The sequence below is a fragment of the Paecilomyces variotii genome (assembly GCF_004022145.1).
Source record: "Paecilomyces variotii strain CBS 101075 chromosome Unknown C8Q69scaffold_18, whole genome shotgun sequence".
Taxonomy (NCBI): Eukaryota; Fungi; Ascomycota; class Eurotiomycetes; order Eurotiales; family Thermoascaceae; genus Paecilomyces; species Paecilomyces variotii.
Genome location: NW_021167157.1, coordinates 183709 through 203482, shown reverse-complemented (window position 1 = coordinate 203482; position 19774 = coordinate 183709). Strand labels below are relative to the sequence as shown.

Below are 19774 nucleotides of genomic sequence, written 5' to 3'. Positions count from 1 at the left end.
GGAAGTTACACAAATGCTAAGTTACTCAAAAACAGTATAACTACCAATGCGTGATCGAGCATTACAGAACAAGTTAGAAGGATCAATTAAATATTCGACTATTAACTAGTTATTATTATTCCTCCTGTCCTCAGAAGTACAGTATGTACCATTACTATCATACCATAGAGCAAAAAGGGCCCACGGGATGGGATGGCAAAGTGAGGCTTCGGTCGAGACCTTTTGCCTCTATCATTCCGCTAAAATACTAACTGCCCCCGCGAATCGGTTTGCCGCCTTAACTGCCGTCGACTGGCCCCGCTACTGCTGACCCCTATACCATACTTCTGCTTATGGTACAGGGAACCATCTTCTCCTATTATTATTGCCCCCCTATACTAACCCTATTGCAGTGGCCTAATCACATCAGATGATATCAAATATAGATCTGAGACATGATGCTCTTATAGATACACAGGTATAAACCCCTGAACGGTAATTATTAGCTGCGTGCTTTTCTTATGCATCTACATCAGCGGTCCATCTAATTCCATTTCTAGGAGCTTCCGGCAGCTTTGAAGCAGCGGCAAGGAAAGGGGCGCATCCTCATGATAGAGATAGTCACTGGATACAGCTAAATATGAAGTATACAAGTAGTCATTGGTAGGGTCGTGTCAATGTGGTCGGCCAAAAAAAAGGGGGGGGATTTCTGCAGCAAACCCATAAGGAATTAAGTATAAGCAACCAGCAAAGCTATATTGAATTAAGAGCAAACCTCTCAAGGCCAAAGTTCTCACGTCAACTAGACACAAAATAGCCTAGGAGGCAATGATTTCATCCACTGTCCAATAGGGATCCAACTTGCGTTCTGCAGCTTGCTCTGTTTTCTGTTTGAAAAATCTATCAAGCTCAGCCCGTTCACTTTTCTCCAGGAGTTCAACGCGATCCTCCAGTGTGGTAAATTCCCCATAATACCTCTGATCGATAAAATTCCAGTAAATATCATCAAAGGCAAAGCTAGACCTTGCGGCGAGGCAAACCCAGAAATCTCCATTATCCATCGACTGCTGCATACGTTCTGAGAGGGTATGGTCGATTGTAATATCATATGCCAATTCTCTCTCACATTCCCGCAAAACATCAAGAAAGACATTGTGGCGTGGCATATATTGCGTCGCAAAGTCGTTTAAACCACCTGGCCAGTCATCGGGATTTGCAAGGAGGAGCCACCACGGTGAGCAATGGGTAAATTCTGCTGGCGCTGCATAACAAAACTCCCAATCGATAACTGCTTTGATATCAAGATTGGAGTCCACAATCACATTAGAAGGACGTAGATCATCACAAAATAAGCTAAAAGGACCATTGTTGTAGCTAGTAGAGAAATTGCGCGCAATTCTCCTGAAAAGACAGCGCGCCACGTACTTTCTTCTGCAGTCTGCCTCATTGTAAACTGCATTGTTTCTTTGTGTCTTCAGATGTTGCATATGAATCTCAGAAAGTGACAGAAAATATTCAGTAGCAGTTGAGAACGTTCCTTGGGGCATAGCCGATGGGGGGAAATTGGCATAAGTAAGAAGCTCGTTGATGTTATGCGTAAACGGTCGTGTTCCAATAGACCAGCCTCCACGGTCGTCTTTAACCAGGGACCCAATATGAGAGAATTGACACCGATGTAATTTTAGAATTATGTATGCCATTTGACGATAGGCAGCTCGTAACTTGTGCTCACTGATGCCAGGGTCCAGGATCGCTGGTTCTCGATTGTCTCGAAGAGGAGCTTGTAGATGATCACTGAGCAGATTTCCGCTAACAAAGTCCATCACGATATAAGGTCCCGAGCCACTAACACCATTCCCGCGAACTGCAGGAATGGGTATAGAAGTTGATTGGGCGATGTACGCCATCACGGCCACTTCGTCGTTGATCTTTTCTTTCCTCAATGCAACTCTTCCCATGATGGGAAACCGTACGATTGCATCTGGTCCTTTTTGAAATGTTATTCTGTAACAGCGATTATAGGCTCCGTCCCTGCAATGAATGGCCTTCGTTGGGATCTCCTGTCGATGTTGTGCGGCGAGCTTTGCTGCTATATGATCAGCTGAACACTGTCGCAGGTTCCTTGTCCATAAAATGTACAAGGTGTTCGCTCTTTTGCAAGCTTCATCATCGGGATACATTCTTGAAGCTCTGCAATGTATTTTATGAATTTAAGGTCGAGATCAGAGGATGTTTAAGAACAATAGCAAGTCAGGAGGTCTGAGATCCAGGTGCGAAAGAACGCAACCTTCGCAAGGGCGGTGAGAGACATGCGCTAAGTATCTATGTAGCACACTACGGAGTAGGTAAATGGAGGGAGTATTGCTACAAGTGTGGTTGGATGGCAGATATAGTACTGCGTTACGACGTTACTGCGGATGATGCGTAAGGAGACTGCAATGGACCGTCTCGGAGCAGGTAGAACTGTTTGAATGACTTTCCCTTGGTAAACCGAACTAAGATGCTCCGAAAACAATGTGACGCTGATTCCCGTAACCCGTAAACCCTTGACCAAACGAGAAAAAATCTGCCCGTAGGCATACAGGTATCTCTGAAGAATACTTTTTTTATTTATTTTCGACACAGCAGCATAACTGTGAGTACATTTTTGTTGTCGTCCTAAGCTCACATTTACGCGAGCGAGCGGATCTTGGCCTCGATGCGGGCCTTGCGCTCCTCGCGGGACAGCTTGGCGCTGCGGTACTTCTTGCTCTCGGCCTTCCACTCCTCCTTGGACTTCTTCTCGCCGGCCTCCTCATCCTTCTTGAAGGGGTCCTCGCGGATGGCCTTGTGGGCGTTGGCGTAGATCTCCTCGAGGGAGTCGGCATCGATGTCGTTCTCGATGTACTTGACGAACTGGGAGTTGAAGCGCTCCTCGTCGTCGTCGGCGAGACCCTCCATGTACTCAGCGACGTGACCACCGAAGATGTACTTGCGGAGGGTCTCGGCGTCGAGCTCCTCGGTCTCAATGTCGAAACCGGGGAAGCGGGACTCGGAGTGGGGGATGAAGATACCACCGTCGGAGGCACCCTTCATGGCAGCGAAGACACGGGCACCAGTGGAGGTACGGGCCAGACCAACGTCAAGGAAAGCCTTGAAGGGGCGGCGAGTGCCATCGTCGGTCTCGATGGCCTCAGTGAGAGTGTACTCTCCGTCAGCCTCCTCGACACCGGTGAACTGCTCATCGAGGTTGAGCTTCTTCAGGGTGCGGCGAGCGAGCAGGAGACCAGTGGCGTAGGCAGCGGCCCAGTTGGTCAGACCCTGGGTGATACCATAGCGCTTGAGCTCGTGGGAGTAGGCGGCAGCGAGGATCTTGTCACCGGTGATCTCGGACCAGACGATCTGGGTGATGATGTCGCGGTTGGTGAAGCGGACGACCAGACGGTACTTGGGAGAGGTGTACTTGTTCTTGGCCTGGGTGACGAGGCGCTTACGGGCGTAGTAGTCGGTCTTACCCTCGCGACGGCGCTTGTACTTGGTCTGGTAGCGACTTGGGGCAAGTCAGCAAAATGCGCTGGAAACAAAAAATAAATTGTTTTTCGAGGATCTGACACTCACCTGTAGTACGCGCTGTTCTTGACAAGCTTGGTGAAAGGCTACAGAAAATCCATCCGAGTCAGCAATTTGCGCTTCAGAAGCCCCCTCTCCGAAGCATCTTGCAGAGACCCATATCTATTTTCCCACAGGCCATCGCCTGCAACGAGGAGGAGGTTTTCAGGAGGTTGCAATCGCACTCTGGCGATGCACAATGGCAGTGAAACTCACCATCTTGTCGGTTGTCGAGGTTGACGGCCCTGTATTGTCGACGTTGGCTGCTTGAAGAAAAAGTGACGGTGGGAAATTTCGTGGGTTCAAATTTGTGGGCGGGATTCGCTTAGCGTGCGTGACTGCATCCAAAAGTTGCGCTGGCTTTGGGGTCGGCGACGACGAGCCTCACGGGAAGTACAGTAAGCCGAAATGCACTTCTACTCCTGAGATACTTTCATCAGAACAGGAGGTCAGATAAATAATATTACATGGATTTTGCTAATCATCAGAACATGGCAGATATGCATTGAGAGCTTGAACAATCATAAGACTGCGGGGATGAACGCATATCTCTACAATAACTGCGGTAAAAAGCTGTAACCCATTCGTCTACAGTCGAGCTTTCTCTTCGCTTTCTAGAAGACTCAAACCGGTAATCTGCTCCAATTCTCTGACCGCATCCTGAGTCTTACCCAGAACGACTTTCAGCGTTCTTATTCCTGCCTTCTTGGCCGCCTTCAAATTCTCCCCGATATCGTCCAGGAAAACGACATCCGCGGGTGCAACCTCCTGGATCCCGCGTGTCTTCGCCACCCGGTTTATCTCCTTCAATGAAAATGCGTAGATCTTGGGATCCGGCTTCCTAAGGCCAGAGTGGGCGGATGAGATGAAGAAATCAAACTGCGCTTTGAGTCCATTCGGATCATTTTCGTTATTATAGGGATGGCCATCGGGAAAGATAACCGTGTTCGATAGTGCACCGATCAAAAACTGCCCGGATGCCTTGAGTTTTTTCAGGGCTGGAAAAATGTAGAGATCAGGTGTCTGCGATACTCGCATCATCTCCCAGAATAGCCATTCTGCATCGATCTCTGGTAGTGGCGGGACCGATGTCGATTTATTGTCGGTCTGTTTTCGCTTTTGAAGTCTTTCATGGAATTGCTGCCAGAGTGTTGGATTTCGTAGATCCCGATTGAATGCCGCGAAGAAGTCCGCGTCCAATTTGATCTCGCCTCGCTCCAGCTTGTGCCAGCTTCCATTGGGGGCAGTTCGCGAGATACTGAAATTCACCCACCCGAGTGGAATATTGTTGGCGCGCTCATAGTCTAGAATAGCTTGGAAGGGTGATGCTACCTGGGAGATTATTAGTGTCCAGCGTTTTGGGTGTCTCGACTCCTGATTGATGGTCTTACGCAGACTCCCCCAATGTCAAACAACAAGGCCACAGGGCGCCTATTTTCAGCCATGTTGATATTAAATAAAAAGACGTCTTCTAGACAGATATCATATGTGAAACTGTCTGATATAGAAGCGTATGGAGATAGCTAAACCGCGTGCAGAAGCGGACGTTCCTGACTGATCGTAATGCTAGTCGGCGAATTACCGAGGCTCCGCGCGAAGGAGCCCTGTCGCATCGCTTAGACCGAGGACAACACGATTACATCTGCGACTAGCGGCTAGAGACCTCGTTACTATGATCGATGTGATCGGTATCCCGATAGATATAGCCCATTCACGGAATTCCTGTCTATTAGCGGCCGTTCTAACCGACCGGGTGGACAATGGACATGTACTTGTAGAGTCGATGATACAGTAGTGGCTTAAGATCAACCGCGGTGATTTCGATTCGCGGGGAAGGTCACGTGGACACCCGTTATCGATAACAGTTTCGCGACAAGAACGCGACATCAATTTATTATCAACGTTATAATTAATCTGACATTCGTCCCACGAGGCGCAACAATGGGACGTGGTTCTTGATGAACCATGGACACTTCTCGGACAATTTCAGAGCTGAAATCCTCCTTCGTACGAACTCAGGTACGGATACTATCGGCCGCGCTTGAACCTCAAGAAGGCTGGAGAGCCTATGGAGTCCCATCAGATGAAGGTGATCTGAGTGACAAAGCGGTCGAGGAAGCATTGCAGAAATGTATGGACAGCACCTGATTATTCATTGAGGTTTCCTCGTTCGCGTCTGACAAAATCCAGTGCATTCTGTTTTGAAACAACATAATCGCGTAGTCTACTCATCTCAAGCCATCCACCATGTTGCGCGACAGATTGAAAGCCTCTACTGGAACTCGGTTCATGAGGATCTGCATGGTCTAGGCTATCATGGGAAAGGGGTCGAGCAGGGAACTGATCTCTCAAACCATTTGTAGGTCTTGATCTTATTTAAGCACTCCTACCAGGTGCAGGCTGACACTTTTCAGGAATATATCGAAGCTCCCACTCGAGTGGGAGAGTGAATCTGCTGATGAAGAGGGAAGACAGAGGTAAGGAGTCAGCCGTATTGCAGATGGTGCTTGATGGTCCAGTTATTGATATCCCCCGAGATACCAGCAGCTACGCACTCGCCTCGTCGAGCTAGACGAACAGCGTCAGCAACAGCAACGGCGGCTTGCGGAGTACAAAAGGCTGCAGGCGCTCCTTGAGCCGTTCAAGGACCCGCAAAGCAACATCCAACCGAACTTGGTAACCAGAGATGGCGAGCTTGGAAAGGAGCTCGACAGGATGAGGATGTTGGTAGCTCGAGTTGCCGGTCGTGTCAGTCAAAGTAAAAGTCTCCGTCAGGAGGACACGGGCAATGCTACCTATCTAGATACTGAGCAGAAGCTGTCAGCGCTTCTGGATATGACTTGACATGGATCAATGCGTTGCCGGACTTTCCGGGTTTGCTATTTTTAAACCCACTATGCTTGGCAAAGAAGACCTCCTTTCTTTGAAGCGATAATGATTCGCCATATCTAAGTATCCTGTCCTTTCATTAATGATTGTCGGCGCTATTATTGCCCTAGATCCCCATGCTGCACATGTAGGCATCCATCAATTGTTTTATTATAGAGGACACAAAGTCTTGTTTCAACCTTAAGGTATAAACATCATATCTGCAGTGACACTAAGACATGATAGATGATCATGAAGATTACTTGATGGACTGCAAAATACACGCCTGTAGCCGGAAGCGGGACTATTTGTGTAGGACCTTGACGAAAGCAAAGGGACTAACTAGGCCAGTCTGCGAGTTGTCATATTCACCTTGCCCTCACTCCTCAGGCAACTGAAGACCTCTTGACCGTCCACGGTCTCACGTCCAGACAGAGCCTGACTGCTGCTCTGTGAGCATCAATATTAATGCTGGAGAACTACTAAGAATACATGATCACTCCAGATGCACGCTAGAAGTCGCAGCGAACCGCCTGGCCCTTCCGCGCCTAACCCTTTCAGTGATGGCGCGGGATACGGCAGCCAGCAGGCGCCAATGCAGCTGGACCAGAGGAACATGACAATAAACCTGCCGCATAGCGACGCCAATAATAATACTCCCCTCCAATCTTCTCAGACTCCTGGAGTCCCTCAGCAGGGTTTCCGTCGTCATCGTCGTGCGTCGGGCTTTTTGAACCGCGAAGAGCTCGACAACTTCCTCGCGACCTTCAGCTACGCGAAGTACCCCGGTCCTGATCGCAGCGGTCTCGAAGCTGCCACTCGTCCTACTCCACCACCACACCTACGCCAACCGCTCGACACCAACTCTGAATTGCATCCAGTCTTTGGAGAGCTCAACCGCGCCTTCAACCGCGCGAGGATGTCCCTCAGCAACGGTTCTGGCCTGCCCAACAGTTCTCCGGGAGGTGGCATGTTCACCAATTACATCGACAACAACCCCAATCTCGCTGGTATCCCACGTCAGACTCCGTCTCCTTCCCCTCCGCACGCATCAGCCCAGGTCAACGGTGGCGGAATGGCGGGGATCAATGGTGGAATGCCCATGAATGCGGGCCATCAGATGGACCTCAACCATCTGTATGAAATGGTCCTCGAATTGAGCGAGGTGCTCAAGAACAATCGCGAGATGACCAAGGGCATCATCAACAGCGCGGAGGAAATCATGGTACGTCAATATCTGGGCCTTCTTCGTGTACCCTGACAAGTCTTTGGGGTTGATGGGTTGAAATATGATGAGCTGACTTGTAAACTCCAGAGACGTGCGAGCTCTGAAGGCGCCAGCCCTAATCTGCAGCAGGTCAATGGAGAAATAAGTGGTAAGGTTCATTCAGAGTGTTTCCACGTTTTCCACGCTAAAATCAAAGATAGCTGCGCGCATTGCGGAACTTGAGCGGGCCCTCGTTAAAGAAAAGCGTCTCGTTGAGGTCTTGAAACGTGAGCAGGTTGAGAATACTAGACTCATTGGAGAATACGAGACCGCTGTCGGCACCATGGTTGAGCAGATCCGTAACTACTGCCACAACAACACCATGCACTTCCTTGCTCAGAAGCGTCACTACAACAACCTCCTCCAAGCTGAGCGTGACGCCCACCTCGAGAGCCGTCTCGATCGCGACCACTGGCACGCTATGACCATGAAATGTGCCGAGATGATTCGGACCGCCTATCGTCTCCGCTGCGAGGAGGAAGAGCTACCTATCCGCATTGTGGCTGGACTTCAGAACGAGGTCCGTGCCTACCGTAACGCCTTGGGCATGGAACCCGAAAAGCCTGAGGAGGAGTATGGATGGGAAATCCTCAAGGATGCCCCTCCTGGCGTCGACTAAAATGGATAATGCACTTCCTCCAATCGTGTGAGGAATTCTGGAGTTCGATGGCAAAGTCTTGTTTTTCCCTTCTGGGCATGGCGTTTTGGGGTCTGATTCTAAATCTGTATTCTTTGGGAAAGATACCCTAAACTGCGACGATTTGGTTGTATGTCCGCAGAGAGCGGCCAACACGGGGGTCCATCCTCGAGTGTGTCTGGCTTCTTGGCTTGGCGAATTTCTTTCTAGCCGAGGCAGAGAATACGCTCTACTTGTTGTAATTGGTCCAAAGCTTCCATTTCTGTAACTTGACAGGGATGAAACAGTGCCTCTTTGGGTTCTTGTACTCTCGAGCTTAATCTGAAACAGGAGAGATCTGAGCAGGGATCCTTCCACGGTCATAGAGCCGAAGGAAGCTAGATTTGCCTTATCTTTTATTCCAGTAGCGACGTAGCTAACTTCTACTTGATCGTCTGCGCGGTAGTCCCTGCGGATTTGATACATAAGTTTCTTTGAAGATGTCAAGGATGCATGTTAATAGGCGAACATATCTAGCTAACGTGCGTAAATCTAAACGTGGGGGCTGGCTGCTTGTTCTACAACTCCCTGCTCCGTACAACCAACGTCTGTCTGTTCTATACAAGCCATCCCTGGTAGCATGGATCTGCAAGAGATTCCTAGCTGTGTCTTGTCCCAAATAAGCTCTATGCTCCGTTTCTAGATCCGTCCTGTTTTGCAATACGGTCCCGGTGAGCCTCCAGCATGTTCCAGGTCTACTCAAACTACTAGTATTTTTCTATTCTCAATTCTCAAACTACTTGGCGGAAGTGTATCTACAAATATTGATACTACCATGTTCAATTCTAGGCCTCTTGATGATGTCCACAATGAATGTCACGAGTTTGTTGCTTGACTTGACTGATAACAGACACTAATAGATCAAGCGAATGCCTCCATCGATAGTTAAGCTATGTGGATACTTTCTGCAATTCACAATCTTGGGTATGGGAGCTATCTAGAACCGTTTCACCACTCCGGTGCCCGTGACAACAACATGCTACAAAATCGACCTTCCTCTTTTCTGCACGATTGAAACGGCCCAACTTGCTCTCTCACACATCCCTCGTCGGGAACTGTCTTAGCTGGAGTAGCATAGCCTCATTCTTATTGTCCTTTTGGTGACCAGATTGGTTGATGCAAGTGGCTGTGATTAGCATAACCGAGGGTATCCTGTTCGATTCCTTGATCCAACGCCGTCTGTCCTGTCTATCCAATCAAGGATCTTCTTTCTTATACCTTCTCAAGAAATACTGATAGAGAAGGTGATGGATTGGAATGGATTCTAGACACGCTAGTTGCGAGAGCGATGCTGGATATGGACTATATGCCCGAACCAAGAGGACTGCTTCTTGTGTCTGTTTCCGGAAGGTAGATTCCCAGAGAGATAGCATATATATAAGACAAGGTCCTCCTGTGAAGTAAGTATTTCTATTTGGGAATTCACGCCTCAGTCCGCAGCCGCATCTTTCATATCTTATTCTGTTCTCTTTCCGCGCAGGACGCAGCCATATTTTAGTACAGTTCTTTTCTTTTTATTTGTCCAAAGAAGGTATTTGATATACCACACTGCCTTTTTCTCTGTGGTTTACTTTTGTCTTGTCGATTCATATTTGGGATTATCTACCATGCATTACTCTATCGCTGTTGTCCTCGCGGTCTGTTCCGCCCACGTCTCCGCTCATGGAGTCGTCACGCAAATCCAGGGTGCCAATGGAGTGAACATGCCAGGCCTCTCAGGTGTGCTCTCTGTCCCATTCGTTGCAGACTCGACTAGGTGTACTTACAATATATATTATGGCTTCAGTGATCGATGGCACCCCTCGTGATTGCTCATCACCTTTATGTGGTGCGGAAGACGATACTTCCATCATCAGAGACAAGGAACTGGGCACTGACAAAGCCTCTGCACTGGGTCGTACCAAGGGCAATGGTCCCGTCGATGCTGCGTCTGCGATTGCGACCTTCATGGGCAACTCGACGGCCAATGCAGCTACCAAGAGAAGGAGAGGACTGCTTAGTGATCTCCTGGGAGGTGGAAAGGGTTAGAAGACCTGGCTCTCAAGAGAGAAAAGAGTTCTGTTACTAATTGGAGTTGTTACAGATGATCAGAACGATGCCAACACATCTGAAGGAACTAAGACGGCCGATGGAACAGTCGAAGAAGGCGTCAAAGCCGCAGCTGGTACTGGAGCCACGTCCGGTCTTCCAACATGCTCTGACAACGGGACTATCTCCATGACTTACCATCAGGTGAGTAACTAATTGTCTCAGCTATCAAATCCAGGATCTTTTACTCCCCACTGACAATTCCACTTCCACCAGGTCAACCAAGACGGCGCTGGTCCATTAACCGCCATGATCGATCCGACATCAGGTGGAACAGACCCTAACGCCTTCCAACAAGCTACAGTCACTCAGGACATCCCCGGCGACAACAAGCTGTCACTCGACGGCGTCACGAAGACTGATTTCCCGATCCAAGTGCAAATGCCAGCAGGAATGACCTGCAGTGGAACTGTCGGTGGTGTAAAGAACGTGTGCATCGTCCGCGTAAACAATAACGCGCTGGCAGGACCGTTCGGTGGTTCAGCAGCATTCACGCAGTCCGCCGCAGCAACTAAACGATCCATCGAGTACAGAATGCGCAAGAGGCACTTTGCCCGTGGTATTCTGGGCGAGGCGTCTGAGTAAAGTGCTGGTCGGACTTGGACGAATACCATGGCTCAATCTGTCATGGCCAGAAGGTATTGTAGGGGGGATCTGCGGTTCTATGACTAGGATCCAATGGCCGGATATAGCCTCTAATAAGTGTTTTCCTTTTTCCATTCATTCATTCCTTTATTCTTAACTCTAATAATTATGCACAAGAAGATATTGAGAGAAGAAGAGATCTCTACATACCACGGAACAATGTCTTTTTTTTTTATAACGGGGCAAAGTTGAATCCAATATATAAGGGTGCAAGTCGTTCCTTTTGAATAAATCCCAACACAATATCCCCAACTCCAATTCTTTGCTGGATACGCTCGTCTGTCTAGAGAACCTAGATTATTTCATCACAATCCTCATATAAGAATTCTATGGAAAAATCTGAGATTAGGCGTGACAGGTTATTTATACTTCATGGAAAAACAAAGGAAGAATAATGAACTAATTGATCTGTATTCTATTCCCATGCTCTCCCATATATCATCCAGCCCTTTCGAGAGTCATCGTAGTAACATCAAACATGGAAGAAGAAGTAGCAGTAAAAAGTAAAAACGCCATCCCGACCCATCCATTCCAAGCCCAGCTCAAGACCATGGTATCGTATCATCCCAGAACTTTATAAATAAATATCATAACAGGACCCCAAAAAGATAAGAAACGAGAAATACGTTATCTGAATCACCGATGACTACTCTGTCCCTTCGGGACTGGTCGGACCCAACTGAGAGTGACGAAGATGCCGATGGAAATGGCGCCGATGATCCAGATAGAGCGGCCATATTGTACGCCGTTATAGCGGAATATAATGGCGAAAATGATACCGCCGAGATTTCCTGTGGCACCGACTATTCCGGAGACGATTCCTGGAGGGGAGGTTAGTGACGTTGTCTTTGAGGGAGGCATGAAGGAGAAGGTTAAGATAAACTTACCATTAGCATAGGGATGGACATGAGGTACTAGGGCAAAGTTGGCGCCGTTACACGCCTCCAGGAAGAAAGCCAGACCGGCAGAAAGTCCAAACATGGTGGACTGGGAGCGGGGATTCGTCAGGCCGATGGCAAGTTGGAACGCACCCATGATAACGCCCAGGAAGGTCAGCCACATCTTCTTTCCCCAGACGTTGTTGGTGGAGCGGTAGATCAGGTCGGAGATGTAGCCGCCAATAGGACGGAAGACGACGTTGAGAAGGCCGAACATAGCTGCCCAGCGGCCGGTTTCCGTCTGGCCAAGGTGAGGGAAGTTGTGCCCATAGTAAGATCCCAGGATGGACTCGATAGCGAGTTCGGCGCCAAAAGAGCAGGCGTATGCGGTAGCTACCGACAGGGTTGCCAGACTGAAGATCACTCGCAATGCCTCCTTCGTAGTAGGTGCGACAACTACTTCAGCATATGTGGAGTCACCCTCAGCGGTCTGAGCCTCCTGGTCTGCCATCGCGTCCTGTGGGCGAGGTGACTTTTTCTCGATCACGGAGGAGGATTCGGACGCAGGAGAAGAGAGGTCGTTCGAGCGCACTCCGGACTTGGTGTCGACAATTTCCTGCTCTGCGGGAGTGTTGTCGGGGTGCTGCTGCTCCATCCATTTGTGACGTTCTGACCACTTGCCCGTCGGAGTGTCCTCGCAGAGGAATAGCATGCATAGGGCAATGGCGGTGATAATGATGAAAGGAACGATGTAAGCAACGCGCCAGGCCTTGTGAGGAGCGAGGCCTCGCTGGTGCACTAGGGAGTCGAATACGGCAGGCATGACGAAGCTGATAGCAGGTCAGATCTATGGCAAAAGTACTCCATCGAGTATGTCAAAGGTAGCACTTACTAGGTTATACCACCACCAGCGTTTCCAAGACCACCCGCAAGGGAGTTAGCAAAACCGACGATACTCTTGTCGAAGAATCCGGTTGTCCACACTTGGCAAGGAACAAAAGTACCCCCGAGAATACCGACGAAGAAGCGCAGCGCGATGAGACCGTTAGGGTTCGTGACCAAACCAGCCATGGCAGTCGGGATGGCACCAGCGAGCAGCAACCCGATGAACACGAGTCGAGGACCGAAACGGTCACATAAAGGACCGGATATGAATCGTACGATCAAACTAGAGAGCGATAAGTACACATCTACTGGATTTCCCCGAGGCCATGAGTTCTTACGTGGCAAGCAGTGCGATGATGTTCGAGTTTGCAACCTGGTTCTGGCTCATGTGTAGATCCCCTTTGATCGTGTCGGTCAACTATAATATTCCCTTGTCAGAATTTTGTCCCCAGATCTACCTGACTTCGATATAGTATAACGATCAAGACTTACCAATGGCGGAAAGGCATACCATGATAGGAACGCCGTCATGAAACCCAGCCACGAGAAGAAGAATGCCCGTCCATATCGATTGAATGGATTGAGTACAGGTATTGACAAGGCTTTTTGATTGATCGGGTTCACTTCTGGTGCTACAAAGAGCAGCTTCAACATATTTCGACCCATGATGAAGCAAGAAACTCCAGCCAGTGGCAGCGATTCAGTCCTCTCGTTCGATCTTTTCCTTCCTAGTATACCACGACCTGGATGTATACCAGCATGTAATCACCGGTGAGGAGTAATGTCGAACCACCGTCAGTTGATCGATTATTGACGGCAATACCTGTTGAGGAAAGGCGAAGTATCAACATCGACCGAGGCGACTGCCAGCTTCTATATAACAAAGACTTATAGATATCGATATCTCGACCGATTAGTAGTATACCACGACGTAAGGATGCTTTCACACTAGCCCTATCGCCCTGAGGACTGATGCACGAGTCCGAAACCTGGAACTGCCCAGCTTCCCAATCGACCCTTGATCTCATGTTAGAGTAGGCATATCGACCCACAGGCCTCCCTAATGCGGTCTGCACAACGGTCTTGTCCCAATATCAAAAGAGCGGACAGGAACTTATCGCCAATGCTTGGGCTAGTATTGGCAGTGAACATGCACGCAGACTCGCCGCCGGATTCACGAGGCTAGTTCCTGCTGAGTACACGGAGTTGTGAGACTGTAGTCCGGTTGGCCCATGGTCGAATCAAGCCGATCGGATAGATTTACTCCGGGTTAGAATTGGTAAGGAGCCAAGGTATTGGGATTCCGATGCCATCGTTTGCCTGGCCACCCGATTGACGCCTCTTCTTTCTGGGGGATCACGCAGAATAGGCTATGATCCTTGGCATCGAGTCGATCTCAAACGTGTCTGCTCATCCCGATAAGCAACGGAATGTCAGGACTCAGGAGAAATAACTCCGCGGGCACAGAAGTACTCGGACGCTGATAACTCTCGCGCTCCCGATTGGGTCCGCGGTTGCGGATGGCGGACCTGGGCAAGCGTTAGTCCCTGATTCTCTCCACCTCAAGCTGGACGATTGACCTGCGAGAGATGCACCTGTCCATCTCCGCGGCGCTTTGAATCTATTGTCCATTGTTTAGAGTAATAATCAGTATAGATGCGATGGGATGGGATATGGTATGTCATTCTAGGTCCATCCAGAACTGCTGTTGTTCTTATGTGGCGTTCTCATTCCAAGATATGCGGATGAAACAACTGATAAGCCCAGAATAGATCGAAATCACTGCGGTAATGCTAAGTTAACTTGGAAGTAACGTAATTCCCTACCGACCTGATCACCCGCCCGACCTGATCAGTGCCGTATTACATATAAAATAGCCCCTAGATATCTCAACAACCAATTGTTTAACACGTATAAGAGTTAATTTATAGTGTTTTATAGTCATAAATTTATATATACTTAAGACTTTAGTTCTAGAAATTGCTTTTTATCTAGGTAATATAAATTACAAGTGTAATTCTAGTAATTATCTTACATCTTTAATATCTGCAGAAAACCAGGATTTAAATATCTAAAACTCAGCTTAAATATTTCTAATAATCTATATTTTAGATATCTATCTTCTAAACACCATTAAACTGCTTCGTTGTTGAGATATTCGTGTTTGAAATTTGGCCATTTTGTATGTAATACAACACTGATCAGGTCGGGCGGGTGATCAGGTCGGTAGGGAATTACGTTAATGGGGGATTTCCGCGGAGTTATTGGATTCGATCACGTGAAGCGTCTTGCCCTAGGGAGATGAGTATGACTAGGTATGTACTCGAGGGATTCCAGAGCATCGGATGGTATACTGAATATCCTTATTACGGCAGAGTATATTATTAATATCAATAGATAATATACCAACTACACTGCTACTACTTACTACCTAGTTTATCCTCGATTCAATAACCTTCCTGCGCTGGACCAGTGGCAAATTCCGGCTGGTTTAGCGAACGAGGCAGATACCTGGCTCTGAATGCTTGCCGGGTATTACAATAATTTTATAAATGGCCTTCCCATGGGAACTATCTTGCAGGGCTGAAGTTGCCTGGTGTTTGGATTCTCTAGCAAGCCCAGGCTATCTATCCCCATGGGTGGAGCTTGTTGGGAAGAACTCCGTCACTTAGGTAGTGAATCTCTGAGAACCTATGAATGAATGTTAAATGATGAGAGTGATATTCATAAGTCATAAATGTATTCATGTCTAGCAGTAATCCCATAAGCAGCGTCATCAGAGTCTTGACATATTCAGGTATTCATACAAACGCCATACTCAACCAATGCTGATGTATACGAAAAAACCAAGGTCATCACCCGAACAAACACAAACACCGACACCATCGTAGGCCCTAATGTTCAAATCCAGCAAATGCATATTCTACCAGTCGATCCCGTTGGCCGTGGAGTGCACCTCGCGTACCTGTACGTCGACATGCCCAACCTTCTTGCCCCGGATCCCCTTCTTGTTATATTTCTGATCCACCTTCACGAACGGATCTTCTGCCTCACCCTTGCGGACCTTCCACTTTTCTGTTCCCAGAACTGCATCCAGCTCCTCCACAGGCGGTAGCTTGAGGTACACCCAGCCATCGTCTCGCTCCTCCGCAGGAAAGGTTGCGATGTTCAACGCCTCATCGTTTGAACAGCGTCCTGCCTGTTCTCCGTTAAGCTCATAGTTGCGCTTGTGGTACGGACACGAGACCCAGTATTTGCCTGCATCGTCATCTCCGATGAGCCCGTCCGAGAGGACAAAGGCTCGCTTGTGAGGACACATCTGCTGTGTCGAGTAGTACTTTCCCTTGATCTTAAATACTGCAAGTTGCGTGTCACCCCGTTTGATATTGGCCGAAGAGATCTGTGGCTTCTCATCAGAGAAGTGATCCGCCCGGATGATGGGCTGCCAGGATACAGTCGACCACTGATGACCACGGAAGTCTTCCGTGGCGGATTCTTTGGGCCAGTATGTCGGCCGCTGCTGATCCCGCTCCTTAATAATCTCGACTGTCTCCACCGTTTCGGATGTGTTGTCGAACTGCTGGAAGAACTTGCGTCGTTCGGGGTTGTTAATCGTCTCCTTCCACTCACAGTAGTATGAGCCCACGAGCTCCTGCATTTGGCGCTCTAGATCGGCACAGATGCCTAGCTTGTCGTCGATAATCACCTCCCGCAGGTAACTGATGCCGCCTGGCATGTTCTCTATCCATCGAGCAGTCCGCTGCAATTTGTCCGCGGTCCGGATGTAGAAGATCAGGTATCGGTCGATCAGCGGGATAATTTCTTCAGGAGGGACATCTTTGGCCAGGAGCTCGGCATGCCGAGGTTTGGCACCCCCATTTCCGCCAACAAAAATGTTGAAACCTTTTTCGGTTGCAATCAGACCAAAGCTATCCGTAGTATTAGCATGCCAATTACTGACGACAGCAAATGTTCTCTGACGTACTCTTTGTTCTGCGCCTCAGCACATTCTCGGACGCACCCTGATACAGCACCTTTGAACTTGTGCGGAGCCCGAATGCTCTTATAGCGCTCCTCCAGTCGGATGGCCATGCCAACACTGTCGCCGATTCCGAAGCGACACCAGGTCGTTCCAACGCAGCTCTGAAAATATGTCAGTTATTGTAGAACTACAGGCTATCATAGAGAATAGGAAATAGACCTTGATCGCCCGCAGTCCCTTAGCATAGGCGTGACCGCTCTCCATTCCCGCATCCACCAGCGCTTCCCATATACCGAGCAGATCCTGTTTCTTGGCGCCAAACAGATCGATACGCTGAGCACCTGTGATCTTACAATATAGATTGTATTTTTTGGCCACCTGACCGATGGCAATGAGCTTGTCCGGGGTAATCTCTCCACCAGCCACGCGAGGAACAACAGAGAACGTGCCGTTGCGCTGGATATTTGCCAGGAACCGATCATTGGTTTCCTGTAGGTCATGGACAGGCTTATCCATGAGATGTGGATTGTAGAGACTGGACAAAATGGAGGCGATTGCAGGCTTGCACAATTCACAACCAAGCGAGTCGGGGTTCTTCCCCACGGATGTCATGACATCGACAAACGTCTTCAACTGCCGGACAGCGACGATATTGTAGAGGTCTGCTCGCGAGAACGGTATATGAGGGCACACTAATAGGTCAGCCTAAATCAAAAGCGAATAGGGGCTTCCAGCTCTTACAATGATTGGAAACTTCCTGACCCATTTCCTTCATTGTCTTTTTGTAGATGGATGTAACAAGGTCCATGCATCCACCACAGCCTGTGCCGGCTTTGGTACATGACTTGACATCAGGAATTGATTTGCAGTTTCCACTCCTGACGCTCTGGACGACGTCGCCTTTTGTCACATTATGGCATGAGCAGATCTGTGTATCATCGTCCCTGCATGCGCAGTCAGTAAGCAGCAAGTTGAAATTCTATGACTCCAACTCACAGCTCGTCCGCGTTCTCTTCTCCTCCTTTCTGGGATCCAAGGATAAACTCGCTGGGTGGCACTCCCAGCTTCTTCTGGGTCTTGACCATCTGATTTAATTTGACGTAGTCTTTGGTATCCCCAATCATCATACCTCCCAGCAGATACTGACCGTCCATCGTAAAGAGATACTTCTTGTACACAGCAGCAAATGGGTCCTTGTAAGTAAGCGCCTTGACCGCTGGCTCATTTCCCGTCATCTGACCCCCTCGGGATTTGAAGGTTGATGCTCGTCTGCCCGGCAAGAACTTCGGGCCATCTCGATCGGCGAAGAAGTCTCCAAAACTTGCGACATCAACCCCCAATAGCTTTAGCTTGGTACTGAGATCAGGCCGCTTGAAACGCTTTGGTTCTTTGTCGGGGTTTGTGAGGTTATACGACAGCACGTCCGCCATCTCAATTCCAGGCGCAATGATGCCAAACGTCTGATTCTCCCAACTGGCACATTCTCCAATGGCATAGATATCGGGCGCTGATGTTTGCAAACTAAGAAGTAGTCAGCAATTTCATCCCATCGGTTTAAAACAGTCAAAACGTACGACTCGCTGATAACAAATCCCCCGCGGGGAGCACACTCGATACCTGCGACTCGAGCTAGTTCATCTCTTGGTTTAACGCCAATCTATATCACCAATTAGTAACCGTTCGAGTGAAAAGGTCTGTTGGACTCTTACCGCAAAGCAGATACAGCAGCACTCGAGACTTTCCCCATCTTCGAAAGTGATACCAACGACATTGTTGTCGGCATCTGTATCAATACTTGCGACGCGTTTCTGGAGCATTACATCAAGGCCAATCTCCCGGATCTTCTCCGTGACCAATGTTCCTGCGTCCGCATCCAACTGTCGTGCCAGGACATACTTGTTACGATCAATCAGCTTGACCGCACCGAAGTCCTGCAAGTCCGTCATCGCTTTGGCGGCCTCGAGTCCGAGTAAGCCTCCTCCCACGGTAGCTCCTGTCTGACCCTTGTGCTCAGCTGCAAAATCGATGAGCCTTTCCAGATCCGAGATTGTTCGGTAGACAAAAACGCCCTTTGCGTCCCATCCTGGCGTACGCGTGGGAAGTACGGCATCTGACCCGGTCGCAAGAACCAGGATATCGTAGGAAACAGAGTCACCGGTCGAAGTCTTGACATACTTGTGCTCGGGGACGATTTCTGTGACCTGAGTGTTTAAATGGTAATTGAAAGAGCCGTCTTCGAAGGATGAATACTACCTATAGTCAGTAGATGTCTCTAGTCGTTCTATACCATGATGGCTTCTTACCCATTCTTTGGGGGTCAAGTAGAGATCCTCGATCTTGCGGTGTTCGAAAAAGGAGGAAAGGCCGACGCGGTTGTAGGCAACGTGCGGCTCCTCTCCAATCACCACAATGTCGTACAGCCGCCTCTGCGCGTCGAGCTTCTTTACTTTCTCACTTTCTGACAGTTAGAAGAGGACGCTCTATCGATCGAGTCATGATCATTCGACTGTCACATACATGAACGAGATGGCCACCATGCCTAGTCCAACCACCACGATCTTCTTGCGTCTCCCCGCATCCGCCTGTGCCAGTCTGTCGTTTTGCTGTCCTCCAGCGCCATTGACTGCTTCCAGATCATTGGAAATATCTCTTTCTTGGTCGATATTGTCGATGTTATTGCGACTCTCGCTGACGTAGCCATTGACAGGCTGGTCGTCCCTGACTCCGTTGATGGACACCATTGTCGGCGTAGCTGGGAGGGACCTCAGCAACGGCTGGCAACCGTGATAAGGGACTACGTTGACAAAGTACGGTTCTAGAGGCTATCGTTAACTCATATACGATCTACAATGGCACACGGTGACACACGGTGGCCGTCCACTACGCCCAGTCACTCCGAGAAGGCGAAGTATCTCCGT

The 19774-nt window shown here is 48.9% G+C and overlaps 7 protein-coding genes across 7 annotated transcripts; 3 read left to right on the top strand and 4 right to left on the bottom strand.

Annotated features, from left to right (window-relative positions):
- Positions 1-343: 343 nt before the first annotated feature.
- C8Q69DRAFT_481957 (kinase-like domain-containing protein) lies at positions 344-2214 on the bottom strand. Its single transcript, XM_028631632.1, has one exon. The coding sequence runs from the start codon at positions 2157-2159 to the stop codon at positions 798-800; it is 1362 nt and encodes a 453-aa protein (XP_028481299.1). The 5' UTR covers positions 2160-2214; the 3' UTR covers positions 344-797.
- A 128-nt stretch (positions 2215-2342) lies between these two features.
- C8Q69DRAFT_493947 (60S ribosomal protein L5) lies at positions 2343-5406 on the bottom strand. Its single transcript, XM_028632199.1, has 5 exons — positions 4959-5406; positions 4197-4899; positions 3784-3950; positions 3577-3614; positions 2343-3508 (listed from the first exon to the last, which is right to left on the bottom strand). Exons 1-5 carry the CDS (start codon positions 5010-5012, stop codon positions 2650-2652), a joined length of 1821 nt encoding a protein of 606 aa, XP_028481298.1. The 5' UTR covers positions 5013-5406; the 3' UTR covers positions 2343-2649.
- Positions 5407-5532: 126 nt separating this feature from the next.
- C8Q69DRAFT_510804 (kinetochore Sim4 complex subunit Fta4) lies at positions 5533-6411 on the top strand (the record flags this gene model as incomplete). Its single annotated transcript, XM_028633218.1, has 4 exons — positions 5533-5698; positions 5758-5926; positions 5982-6044; positions 6105-6411. 4 exons carry the CDS (start codon positions 5533-5535, stop codon positions 6409-6411), a joined length of 705 nt encoding a protein of 234 aa, XP_028481297.1.
- A 640-nt stretch (positions 6412-7051) lies between these two features.
- Positions 7052-8321, top strand: C8Q69DRAFT_409247 (hypothetical protein; the record flags this gene model as incomplete). Its single annotated transcript, XM_028628243.1, has 3 exons — positions 7052-7660; positions 7733-7811; positions 7864-8321. 3 exons carry the CDS (start codon positions 7052-7054, stop codon positions 8319-8321), a joined length of 1146 nt encoding a protein of 381 aa, XP_028481296.1.
- Positions 8322-9651: 1330 nt separating this feature from the next.
- C8Q69DRAFT_438980 (putative cell surface protein Mas1) lies at positions 9652-11423 on the top strand. Its single transcript, XM_028628596.1, has 4 exons — positions 9652-10097; positions 10165-10401; positions 10462-10610; positions 10683-11423. The coding sequence occupies exons 1-4, from the start codon at positions 9986-9988 to the stop codon at positions 11049-11051; spliced, it is 867 nt and encodes a 288-aa protein (XP_028481295.1). The 5' UTR covers positions 9652-9985; the 3' UTR covers positions 11052-11423.
- Positions 11324-13923, bottom strand: crnA (putative nitrate transporter). The gene is made up of 5 exons (XM_028625243.1): positions 13367-13923; positions 13213-13292; positions 12882-13157; positions 11999-12819; positions 11324-11932 (listed from the first exon to the last, which is right to left on the bottom strand). The coding sequence occupies exons 1-5, from the start codon at positions 13538-13540 to the stop codon at positions 11748-11750; spliced, it is 1536 nt and encodes a 511-aa protein (XP_028481294.1). The 5' UTR covers positions 13541-13923; the 3' UTR covers positions 11324-11747.
- A 1828-nt stretch (positions 13924-15751) lies between these two features.
- On the bottom strand, positions 15752-19597 carry niiA (nitrite reductase NiiA; the record flags this gene model as incomplete). The annotated part of the gene is made up of 9 exons (XM_028633375.1): positions 15752-16803; positions 16860-17017; positions 17076-17548; positions 17598-17800; positions 17853-18377; positions 18431-18513; positions 18566-19105; positions 19160-19310; positions 19374-19597. The coding sequence occupies 9 exons, from the start codon at positions 19595-19597 to the stop codon at positions 15798-15800; spliced, it is 3363 nt and encodes a 1120-aa protein (XP_028481293.1). The 3' UTR covers positions 15752-15797.
- Positions 19598-19774: the final 177 nt, after the last annotated feature.